Source organism: Chionomys nivalis, chromosome 3 (genome assembly GCF_950005125.1).
Source record: "Chionomys nivalis chromosome 3, mChiNiv1.1, whole genome shotgun sequence".
Lineage (NCBI taxonomy): Eukaryota > Metazoa > Chordata > Mammalia > Rodentia > Cricetidae > Chionomys > Chionomys nivalis.
Genome location: NC_080088.1, coordinates 331,411 through 343,584, shown reverse-complemented (window position 1 = coordinate 343,584; position 12,174 = coordinate 331,411). Strand labels below are relative to the sequence as shown.

The 12,174-nt window shown below is 44.6% G+C and overlaps 1 protein-coding gene across 3 annotated transcripts in view; it reads right to left on the bottom strand.

The window, feature by feature from the left end:
* Nucleotides 1-12,174, bottom strand: part of C2cd2 (C2 calcium dependent domain containing 2) — a 74,981-nt gene that overhangs the window by 23,647 nt on the left and 39,160 nt on the right. For all 3 annotated transcript variants that reach the window (XM_057765318.1, XM_057765319.1, XM_057765321.1), the window contains 6 exons: nucleotides 9,236-9,359; nucleotides 7,565-7,673; nucleotides 5,207-5,271; nucleotides 2,652-2,776; nucleotides 1,740-1,908; nucleotides 546-659 (listed from right to left, as the gene is read on the bottom strand). In XM_057765318.1, coding sequence (XP_057621301.1) covers nucleotides 546-659; nucleotides 1,740-1,908; nucleotides 2,652-2,776; nucleotides 5,207-5,271; nucleotides 7,565-7,673; nucleotides 9,236-9,359 — 706 coding nt within the window. The remainder of the gene's footprint in view (nucleotides 1-545; nucleotides 660-1,739; nucleotides 1,909-2,651; nucleotides 2,777-5,206; nucleotides 5,272-7,564; nucleotides 7,674-9,235; nucleotides 9,360-12,174) is intronic.

Sequence of the window (12,174 nt, the reverse complement as noted above, 5' to 3'; positions counted from 1 at the left end):
TTTTAGAATCTTTTTACTTCCTGGGCTAAGCAATACTGACTCCATGACATGTTTAAAATGCCATGTTCCCCCTTCCCCCACAATGATGGATTGAAACTGGAGCTGAAACAATCTTTCCCACCATGAAGCTGTGCCTGTCAGCTGTTCACCGCAGCTATACAAAAATAGCTAAAAGAAACACCCAGAGAGCTCAGAAATTGTTCTCAAGTTCTTGAGCACACAGTATAAACCAATCACAGTGTCCAGCCCATGTTATTCCCTGTGTTGCCTATCCAATGGTACTGACATCACCCATGTGCCAAATGATAGGAAAGATAGCTTTCAGAAAGTTACAAAGTGGGGCCCCGTGACCTGCTTGTTTTGTTAAAGTGCTCCACAGACCTAGCAGGGACCCTGCTCTGTCTTCCATCTTCCTTCCTCTGACAGTCCCAGCTCCTCTTTAACTTTCTATTTGCAACTAAAACAAAGACTCCCCAAAGATAGTAAAGAAAACCTTCACTCCTAACGCTCAGAAGTGCAGAAATGGAGAACAGATCACACCTTACCTGTGTCTGAAGAGGAGAACGTCTTGCTGACGGGAGCACTGTGGCACGAAATAGCCTGGACAGAGATGTCCTTCTCAATGACCTTCACCTTGATGGGTGTCCTCACGGGGGACTCTGTAAGAACAAGACTCTATCACCAAGGGCATGCGAACACCCAACAGAAGATTCTAGAAGGTGAGAAGATTCTAGAAGGTGAGAAGATTCTAGAAGGTATTGCACCTTGAGGCCCTGCAGTTGTTACTGGCCAGGGCTGGGTTTTAAGATTTATACCCTCTGAATTCTTTTACCATGTTGGCAAAAGTACAGCTGGGAGTCTAAACTGGAGTAAAAATTCAGAGCCATTTTAATGAAACTGGAGTTCTCATGTGAATTGTGGGTCCCTGATCTGTGCCAAGGGAGCTACTTTGGGAAGATAATTCCTTTACACAAACAGAAACAATATACCAATAAAATGTGTTTTTCATTCTCCCTGTCTCCCAACAATGCCCAGCTACATTGCAATAGAAAGGTCAGTGCTGCTCCCATTAAAACAAAACTACCTCTTTTTTTTTTTTTGAGACACAGCATCATATATCCTAGGCTGGCCTTAAATTTCACATTAGGCAAGAATGACCTTGAATTCCTGATCCTCCTACCTCCACTTCCCCTGTGCTGCGATTACAAATGTGTGCCATTATGCCTACTTGATACAATCAATGCTGGGGACCCATCCATGTTAGGCCAACGCTACCCAACTGAGCCACATCCTCAGTCCTACATCATGTCGTCTTATCAGCAGTGTTTTACATTCAACTAACTAGACTTTTAACCATCATGAGTCCCATGTGGCTGGAGTCTTAGAACCAGACTGCATGCATCTTTAGCGAACCTTCCAGGCAGAACCTCATCTCTGCCCCTTAACCACTTTCTCTTTTGACACAGGGTCTTGTAGCCCTGGCTATCCTGGAATTCACAGAGAGCCACCTGCCTCTGCTTCCTAACTGCTGGAATTAAAGGCATTTGTCATCATGCCTGGCTCGTTACCAACTGTTTTTCATAGAGTATAAAAATAACTGCTCAATCCCAATGTCTTTCTTTTCATGTCAAAGCTTGGTGCTGCAGCTTACAATGCTCAGTGCTGCAGGATGAGACCCACCCCACAGAGGATGAGAACCTGTGCATCTCCTGCAATGAGATTGCACTCTGGGGTCTCACCTGAGCTCAGAGGGGATGCCCTCCCAGTGTCAAAGCGAGGCTTGGTCTTCACAGCAGTAACAGTGGTGACCACAGTCCCACATGGCATCACCGTACGGTCCTTTTCTATCTTTGCAGCAGAAACAGGAGTGGGCCAGGACTTTGGCTCACCAGGTTCTATGTAAGAAAACTGTGGCAAAGATAGACATTTATTTTGAAACACAGTAGAGCCAAGGCTTCCATGGACAGTTGCTTCCCACACTCACTGGATCCATACCCACAAATGAGCCCCTCACAGAACATGGTGTCATGAGAGCACAGAATAGCCATTTCCTTTCCTGGTGTATTAATGATTTCTATAGGACTCCTCATACTAAATATGATACAAATGCAAGGGACTAGCTATTTTTCTGTCCTGCCCATGGGATTGTGATAAGAAAAAAATGTCTGTACATGTTCAATATGATGCAGTTTGAGTGGTTTTTTTGTTGTTAAATATTTTCAGGTTGGCTGGCACAAGCTGCAACTTGAACCTGCAGATATGGATAGACTCTGAAGATAACAGCAACAAGTTGACTTAACAGTGGTATACTGGTTTCCGCTACTTCACCTATGTTCCTTAGGGTTTTTTGTTTGTTTTATCAACCCGGACTGACAAAGACTCAGAAGAGCAAAGCTCAAACTCATCAAAGTCTAAGCATGACTCAGAAGAGGAATTTTTAAAAGGAAGGCAGCTGGGTTAGCTGAAATGACACTAGGAAAGGTCATCTCCTACAGTAGCCAGATTAAGCCAGTTGTGGCAAGATGTGTCTACCTGAGCCTGAAGGCTGTGCTGAGAAGAGGGCTTCCTGGGTGAGCTTAGCATGTCAGATGGAAGTAACAGCGAGCTGAGGCAGGCAGGAGACAGAACTGTAGCAGAACATGTTATCATACCTCTGCGGTGACTGAACCTAACACCAAGCTGTCAGGCTCTGTCCCGCTGACCAGTCTGAACGTCTGTGGGCCATTAGGCTGCTTCCTAAATAAGTCTAGGTGAATGGTTGTTGTTCCCAGCAGACCTAGAGTGGAAGACAAAAAGGAGCAATGGTGATGTTTCCACAGTCATACACCCTAAGGGATGTCCCGTTAGCTCCACTACACAGTGCCAATCAAGTGTTACCAAATAAAAAGAGACTGCAGGAATTCCAGAGCAACTTCTGCCATGTTTGGCAGAGCAATTTCTAAACCACACAGAGTGTGGAACTGCGTCAACCATCCCTGAACCACTGACAAGAACAGGAAAACAGTGGGGCAGTGGGGGATGGGAGGGGGAATGGCATCAACAAAAATGAAGAAGCTACTGAATGCCCTGGGCAAAGCATGTATGGGAGGATGGAGGGGTCAGGGTCATAACGACAGTGACCTATTCTCAAATATGTGCCTGCGTGTGAAAAGCAAGAGTAAGAAAGAGGGAGAGACAGGATGAGAAAGGAGGAAAAGGGAGACAGATGGGGTGCAATAGCTAACCGAACATAAAGATTATGGGCAACAGGGCAAATATTCAGAACAAGAATATAAACACAGGCTGCATGGGCACACTCTGCACGGCATCTGTAAAGCTGCGCAGAGTTTTCAGAGGCTCCATCAGGCTAACCGGGAATGGAGGGGGTTAAGTCACCAGGAGCATGAACCAGGAAGGACGAGAAGCCAATGGCAGCCTAATGCAGGGTGTCTCACATATATTCACTCAAAGAAGGTTTTTCTTACTACTAATGCAGGCATCTAAAGATGGCAGACTCAAAGAGGCTTGCACAGACCTCTTGAAGGTAACTAGGGCAGGATCACCTGGTCAGTCACCTGTCTTCCAGCTTCCCTTCAGGAGATCACAAAGAAACTCAGTGGCACAGCTAGATAAGCCAATGGTCTCTTCCTTCCCAATTTTAATGTTCACATGGCTTTTAAAACACCCAAGAGGTCTGAGAATGTAACTTAGTAGTACAACACTTAAAGCCCAGCACCACAAAAAGAAAAACTAATTTAAGAGCCAGTGAGATGGCTCATCAGGTAAAGGTACTTGTCACCATGCCTGATAGACCCACAAGATGGGAAGGAGAGAACTAACTCCTCCTGCAAGTTGTCCTCTGACCTATACAGACACAGCACTAAATGTAAAAACAGAAGAATCTAGCAAACATTGGCACTACCAATGTATACCAAAGTGCACACTCAAGCCCACGTTTATGTTGGTGACTTTACCCTCAATTGTTGCTTTCCTGTGTCTGAATCATGTGTATACTTTAAATTAAGCCCAAGGGGCTTATTCTATAGGGAAACAGCTGAAACTTATAGAGAGAGGTATTAGGAAAGGGGCTGCCATGGCTATGTTGGTAAAGTTTGTTTCAGTTTTTTTCTTTTCATTTTTTTGTTTGTTTTTTGAGACAGGGTTTCTCTGTGTAGCCCTGGCTGTTCTGGACTAGATCTGTAGACCAGGCTAGCCTCAAAGCCACAGCGATCTGCCTGCCTCTGCCTCCTGAGTGCTGGGATTAAAGGTGTGACCACCACTGCCTGGCTTGTTACTATTTTTTTTTTTTAATTTAAAATTGAAGGAACTCAGGACTGTGAGGGGTGCACCCACACACTGAGACAATGGGGATGTTCTATTGGGAACTCACCAAGGCCAGCTGGACTGGGTCTAAAAAAAGCACAGGATAAAACCGGACTCGCTGAACATAGCGGTCAATGAGGGCTGCTGAGAAGTCAAGAACAATGGCACTGGGTTTTGATCCTACTGCACATACTGGCTTTGTGGGAGCCTAGGCTGTTTGGATGCTCACCTTACTAGACCTGGAAGGAGGTGGGAGATCCTTGAATTTCCCACAAGGTAGGGAACCCTGACTGCTCTTCGGGCTGCTGAAGGAGGGGGAGTTGATTGGGGGAGGGGGAGGGAAATGGGAGGCGGTGGCAGGGAGGAGGCAGAAATCTTAAATAAATAAATAAATAAATAAATAAATAAATAAATAAATAAATAAATTGAAGGGAGTCCATTAAGTATAAAATGGTTTAAAATTGCTCCTCTGAACTAAAAATTATCGAAGAAAGATTCTAAATTTGAAGAAACAGGCACACAAGAGATGAATCAGTACTAAGAGCACTGGCTGCTCTTCTAGAAGACCTAAATTCAGTTCTGAGGCACCATGTGGCAGCTCACAAACATCTGAAACTCTGTCTTGGAGACTCTGACGCCTTCTTATGATCTCTGAAGGCACCACATGCGCACAGTGCACAGACATACACGTAAAACACTCTTATACACAAAAACAAGGGGAAAAAATTTAAAAACCAGACAAGCATGTCCTCAAAATGAAAGCCATTATTGACGTTTGACTGTGTACCAAACATTTCACTGGGAGACCTGTGATTCAGCAGAGGGGGCCACCTCCTTTGCAGTTTCTCCCCTCCCCGTTCCAGAGTCCAGGTCAGGGCGCTAGTCTGGAGCATCCTCCACCCACCTTCTGGAGAGCACCCATTCTCTGAGATCTGCAAGAGCAGCTCCTTAGATTTGGCGTTCAGTTCACTGTGGAAAGAACAAAGCCCTGTGAATACTTCAAAGCTCAATGCTACCAGGCTGGGCCCCTCCAGTGTATATTTATTTATTTATTTATTTATTTTTTAAGTTTTTTCGAGACAGGGTTTCTCTGTGGTTTTGGAGCCTGTCCTGGAACTAGCTCTTGTAGACCAGGCTGGTCTCGAACTCACAGAGATCCGCCTGCCTCTGCCTCCCGAGTGCTGGGATTAAAGGCGTGCGCCACCACCGCCCGGCCCAGTGTATATTTTTAATTATGCAAAGGAACACAGAGTTATCAGTCCTAAAAGGCAGACTGCCTGCAGCCTGACAGTTCATAGATAGCCACTGATGTACAGGGACTGGCCTTTCAGAGGGGATCCATGGAAGACCCTTCATGACAAGACGTATATTAGACAAGCTAATAAATACATCAGCCATGGAGACCTTGATTTCATTAGGTTAATTTTTATTAAATTAAAAGTCAGACGTCATTGTTACCATTTAAAAACAACGACTATGTGTAATTAAGTGAGTACAGAACACAGAATATCCAACAAACCTCCCTCCTCCTTTCTAAGATGCCTTTTACTTGAGACACATGTAGTATTCCTGTTCTCATGCTATTTCCACCATCACCTTTAACAGCTTTAGGTGATTTTCACAGACTGCAGAACAACTTCATTTCTGACAGATGCTTGTGCTCAGTTGCCTTGACCTTAAGGAATTTTATTCAGCCAAGTCCTTACAGATTGAGGACTATAAAAATAGAATTTAAAACTAGAGTTGTTTCTAGAAAACAAGCCGAGATTAACATCCTCACACAGTTGGAGGTCAGAGCACAGCTAGTTAGAGTTGGTTCTCTTCATCAAGTGGGTCCTGAGAATCGAACTCAGGGTGTCAGGCTTGGCAGCAGTGTCTTTACTCACTGTCCCCCTCTCCGAGATCTGCCATCTCTTCTGTCATTTCCTTCTCTTAAGTGCATTAACCAGTTCTTTTGGACCATCCCTGTCCTGATGCCAGTGGTCTGCTCCTGGGACTGATCATTCACCGTGAGATTTTAAACTCCTATTACAGAAGGATCTGTGTTTTAAAACTGGGAACCAGTATTAAACTCTACAAACTGTCTTTGGGGAAGATGTGAAGGCAGGAAGTTTACTTCTTCCTATGATCTATCTAGTGACAAAGTGGAAGTTATTGACAGATTTTCTTTTCTTTTCTTTTCTTTCTTTCTCTCTCTCTCTCTCTCTCTCTCTCTCTCTCTCTCTTTCTTTCTTTCTTTCTTTCTTGGTTTTTCGAGACAGGGTTTCTCTGTAGCTTTGGTGCCCATCCCGGAACTAGCTCTTGTAGACCAGGCTGGCCTCAAACTCCCAGAGATCCGCCTGCCTCTGCCTCCCGAGTGCTGGGATTAAAGGCGTGCGCCACCACCACCCGGCTCAGCAGATTTTCTTATATCAAGCCACCTTTATATTTCTGGTGCAAACTCAAGTAGATTTATTTATTTATTTATTTTGAGGCAGGCTCTCTACATAGCTCTGGCTGCCTGAAACTTAGTATGTAAACCAAGCTGACCTTGAACTCAAGAGATCTGCCTACCTCTACTTTCCAGGTACTAGGATTGAAAACATTGTACTACCAAATCTGGCTTGGATTTATTAATTTATTTATGCTAGAATGGCTAGTCAAACTTTTTTTTAGATTGATTTTTGTGTTCAAAGGTTTTGCCTGCATGTATGTATACCACATGCATGCTTGGCTCCTGCAGAGACCAGAAGAGGGCATCCATCACCTGGAATGGTTATGAGCTGCCATATGGTTACAATGAACCAAACCCAAACCCTTTGCAAGAGCAGCCGATGCCCTTGACCAGAGCCACAGCTTCCAAACATATGTATTTTAATATTTAATGTATTCTGGATCTTATGTGATGGCATGTATTAGTTAGGATCTTTACATTGTGATTTATAAGTGGTTTTGCATGTCCTTTTTCTATTTTTCACACCAGAGGTTGGCATTAGTTGGAGATTTCCTTCCACTCTGGGTGACTGGCTGCTAAGGGAAGCAGGGATTCCCTTAACAGGCCCTTCATCATAACAGGGAATGAGGAGAAAGGTGATGCCCAGAACTGCCTTTAAAAAGAAGTTCATGTTGGACATAAGGCTGGCTGTCTTTCAAACACTCAGGGCTTGCTTTCATTTAATTAATCTTTAGTATAAATAGTACTATGCAACGACTCCAGGGTCTGTCCATCTTGAGCAGACCTGGCTGTGGTCACCAGGCCCCTGAGGATGCAGGCTGTACTCACAAGGTCAATTCCTCCTCCCAAGAGAGGTCTGTAGTGTTTCTCACTAGGGTGCTGATGAACTGCTGTGCAGGCTCATTCAGCTGGGCCACACACACGTGGCTAATGCTGCCTGTGATGAAATGAAGCAAGGCTGTATTAGCTTTTATTTTTTAATGCATCAAGTCTTTGCTTACCCACACAAGGAATGGTAAATTAACTGACAAGGATCTCAGTTTACCAACAACTACGAGACCTTTCTTTCACTTGCCATTATACACTCTCACAGCTTGGGCAATACCTTGGTGGTAACAGCCCTGGACTGACTCCAATGCACTGCTTCCTTCCAACAGTCGATCAACTCTGACAGCATGCAAGACTCTCAGGTATGGAGTCTCACCCAGAAGCAGCATGGCAATGTGCTGAGACTAACAACCTGCCTAAAGGATAGCCGGTCCTAAGCTTAAACTGTGGCCACATCTCACAGACAACCCATGTCTCACTTACAACAAGCAGGTGTTTTCATTCCTCATCTAACCCAAAGCTCTTCTGGGGTACTTGGTATAGGCACTGTGACATCTCACAGCCGTTCATGCTCTGAGAAAAGGTTTCCTTTACAGATCAGTCCTGAGGTCTTTGGTGGTTAGTAACTACTACAGTGCATCAGGTCAGGGTAACTTTCACAGTCTCCTGTGAAAGGGAAGACTGATCCATTTCCATATGTGGGCATGTTAGTGTGGAGAGGGAATGGGATCTGGTTTCATAGCATGTGTACCCCAAAGTTGGGACTCCCAGCCCTGGCTGGTAGTGCAGGGGATCCACTTGCCCACTACTTGATACAGGTGTGAAAGGCAACATGCAAGTACCTGTAGAGACAACTCAAATGAAGTCTCTTTGTGCCTTGTAAACTGAGAAAAAGAACCTTTGCAAATAGTAACCAGAATTCCTAACATTTTTAGACAATGACCAGAACTGTACTTCCATTCTCATCAACGTCAAGCTGCAACTGGACAGTCATATCCTGCTTCAGACTGCTAAGCTTGGGGAGATGGGGCTCAGTGACACTGCAAAGGGCCAGGGCTCACAGCTACCTTCTTTCCATCAGCAGCACCAGGGACATCAGTGAGCCTAAGTCCTCTGATCCCCCATCAGCCACCCTCATACTCCACTTTTTAGGAGGTATTCTACATGAATTTATTGGCTCATTTAAAAAAAGAAAGCCAAGACTAGCAACAGTTGCTGAGAGCAGAGCAACCAGGACACTGCTCTCCCTTGGCATTCACGTGCACGAGATGAGTTTAGATTATAACATCTGCATACTTACGGGGTGCAGTATGACAGTCAAGGCACGTATAGCCTGTATAATGGTCAGATTCTGTTACTAGCCTTGCCACTGTTTCAAACATCTGCCCTTTCTCTGCATCTGGAACATTTAGAATCTTTCCCACAAAGTCTTTGGGTATGCACAGAAAAACACAGTTGCTTACCATGTTAAGGGGTTACAGTTTGTGGCATCTGGACCCCAAGCCCATTAGCCAAAAACCAAGGTTTTCACTGTATTTCTGCCAAGGAAGGCAGAGATCATACTGCAGACCCAACCAGGTTGCCATACAAGGATTCACCAGCCCAAGCCAAGGACGGTCCCTCTCACAGCAGTGGGAAGCCCCATGAAGCCCTGGTGGCCTCAACACTCACCTGAAGCACCAGGGTGGGTTAGCAGGGAGACTCGGATATTCTTCACCTGCAGTTTTAGTTCATGAGCCCTTGGAGGTTTGGGAGGGCAGGGTTCCTGAGCAGTGGAGGAAGTGCACTGTAGGGTCTGTAGGAAAAAAACAGGGTAATAGTTGTGAAGATATGAGGGGTCAGGCTCCATAATGTAGGCATAATTAAGGAAGTTCATGAGAGCCTAGAATAAAGGACAACAAATATTTATTTGGGGAAGAACTCACAAGGGTAGAGAGCTGTCATCCTCTGCACTGGAAGCAGCAAACAGAACTCTGACCACCACCCAAGACAGCAAGCATGCTTCCTGTCCACACACAGTACCTCAGACCACGCCCTAATGGGTCAGTACCCTAAAGGCTATTGGCTAAATGAATTCCCATGATGGGCACTGACTTTTATAAGGAAATAGGACAGCCAGGGGCACTAGCTTCTATATGGGTGATATCTTTGACACCAGTGTCTTCAGGGATACTAGAACAGGGGATCTGACTGCCAGGATCAACTTAGACTTGACGGTTCTATCTCATGAGAAGGTTCTGTTGCTTCTTAAGTGAGCCTTTTCCTTCCTTCCTTCCTTCCTTCCTTCCTTCCTTCCTTCCTTCCTTCCTTCCTTCCTTCCTCCCTCCCTCCCTCCCTCCCTCCCTCCCTCCCTCCCTCCTTCCTTCCATCCTAAGAGATTTACTTATTCGTGTATATGTGTGCTTTGTTTTTATGCACATCAAAAGAGTGGGTCATATCCCATTATAGATGGTTGTTAGCCGCCATGTTGCTGGGAATTGAACTCAGGACCTCTGAAAGAGTAGTCAAGAGCTCTTAACCACTGAGCCATCTCTCCAGTCCCATGGTAAGCTTTTTCTTATCCCTACTGAAGAACCTTTCAGAATGTGATGTCCCTTTTCAAATTCTGCTTTGTCATCTAATTCCAAGGACAGTGAAGACTAGCCAGCACATGGTTCCATGCTTAAACCCAGGTGGGGTAGTGAATTGGCCTCCATGCTGCAGTGCTTGACAAGACAATATGTAGATATGAATGGCCATCAGTCTGTGATTGATGGAGGAAGGTCATTTGTCAATAAACAAACTGCCTTGGCCCATTTGAGAGGCCATCCCTTAGGTGGGTGGAGTAGACAGAATAGAATGCTGGGAGGAAGAGGAAGTGAGCTCAGATGCAGGGCAGCTCCTCTGAGAGACAGACACCATGCTCTCCTCTCCAGAGCTGGCGCGATGAAGCTCCAACCCAGGATGGACGTAGGCTAGAATCTTCCCGGTAAGCGCACCTTGGGGTGCTACACACATGAATAGAAATGGGCCAGGCAGTGTTTAAATGAATAGAGTTTGTGTGTTGTTATTTTGGGGCATAAGCTAGCCAGGCAGCCATGAGCCGGGCTGTGGGAAGAGGCCCGCAGCTCATACTACAGATGGCCCCCAACGTGTGGACAACTGAATCCACAGAAAGCTTGGGAAAGAATAGAGTAAAGCATATTTTCTTGGTAGCAGCAATTTCTTGGTTCTGTTCTGCTTGCTAGAGGCAAGCAAGCGCTCTCATCTAAGAGAGGCTTCCTGACTCAGCTTTAGCTGCAAAACTCTGCAGCTCTTAAGAGGTTCTGTCAAGAAACACTTAAATAGTGTTGATAAAAAGTTGACCGAATGCTTGTTTGTTTTCGGCCGTAGCAGGAAAAAAGTTGTGCTGTTTTAAAATGCCGGCTTTCTGGGCCATCCTGCCAGGGCAAACTCTGATTCTTTGAGGCAGGAGGGCCAGCTACAGAGAGAGGACTTGAGTGTTGTCTGTTGCAGCTTGTTTGCTGGCAAGGACCTTGAAACGCCACAGAATTGTGGTGATAAACATTGCTACAGCCGGTACCTCTGCCATGAGGCTGTAAAGCTAAGGAATGGGCTGGATTTAGCTGGCAAAGCCACGGCTTTAATCCTACCCATATTGCTCAGTAATTTGAAGGCTCATGTGGTCAGATAAAAAAAGAGAGATACGCAGTAAAGAGAGACTCAAAAACAAAACAAAAGAAAATTTCTAAATGATTTACAGTGTGTAAAAAATATATGCTGGCTAAAAGACAGAAAGGAAGAAAGTAGTTGGGTGTGGTAGTACACACCTTTAATCCCAACACTTAGGAGACAGAGGAGATTGACCTCTGTGACTTCAAGGTGTGGTAGCACATGCCTTTAATCCCAATGCCTGGAAGGCAGAGACAGAAGGATCTCTGAGAGTTCAAGGACAGTCTGGTCTACAGAGTTATTCCAGGACAAATATATACAGAGAATATAAAACAAAAGTAAAAATAAACAAAATAGTTAAAATAAAGCTGCACAAAGATGGAAAATACACAAAGAATCTTGATACTGTATGCTATTGTGCTCTCTTTGTATTGTTTGAATGCTGAGGAAGGAGCAACAGATGCTAAAAGATATTTGTTTATAAATGCTGCTGAACTAATCCAAGATAGGTATTTTCAAAATACCTTGACTTCAGAATTTGGATCTAAGGATATGATACTTTGGAAAAGAGATTCTTCTTTTGTTTTCACAGAGGATGAGATCCTGTGTATTGCTTCTATTTCAATATGGTATGATAGACCACGCCCTCCTGAAAGGTTGCTGTGAACACCTTCAGAAAATTACTTTGCTCAACTGCCGACTGTGATGAACCTAGCAGACAGGTTATCCCATAAAAGACCCGAATAACAGCGCCCCCATTCAGCAGGAAGCAGTTTGGAGAGAAATAACTATGTCCATATTCCCAAATATTGTTTATAAATGTTCTTTTACATTTAAAGGGAGAGATGATATAGGTATGAATAATTTGCATTGCTATAGATTTTAAGGTCAATTTTGTTATATGTATATGTATTTCTGACCTTGATTAAGGTATTGTGATTGTGTAGTTCATTTAAAAA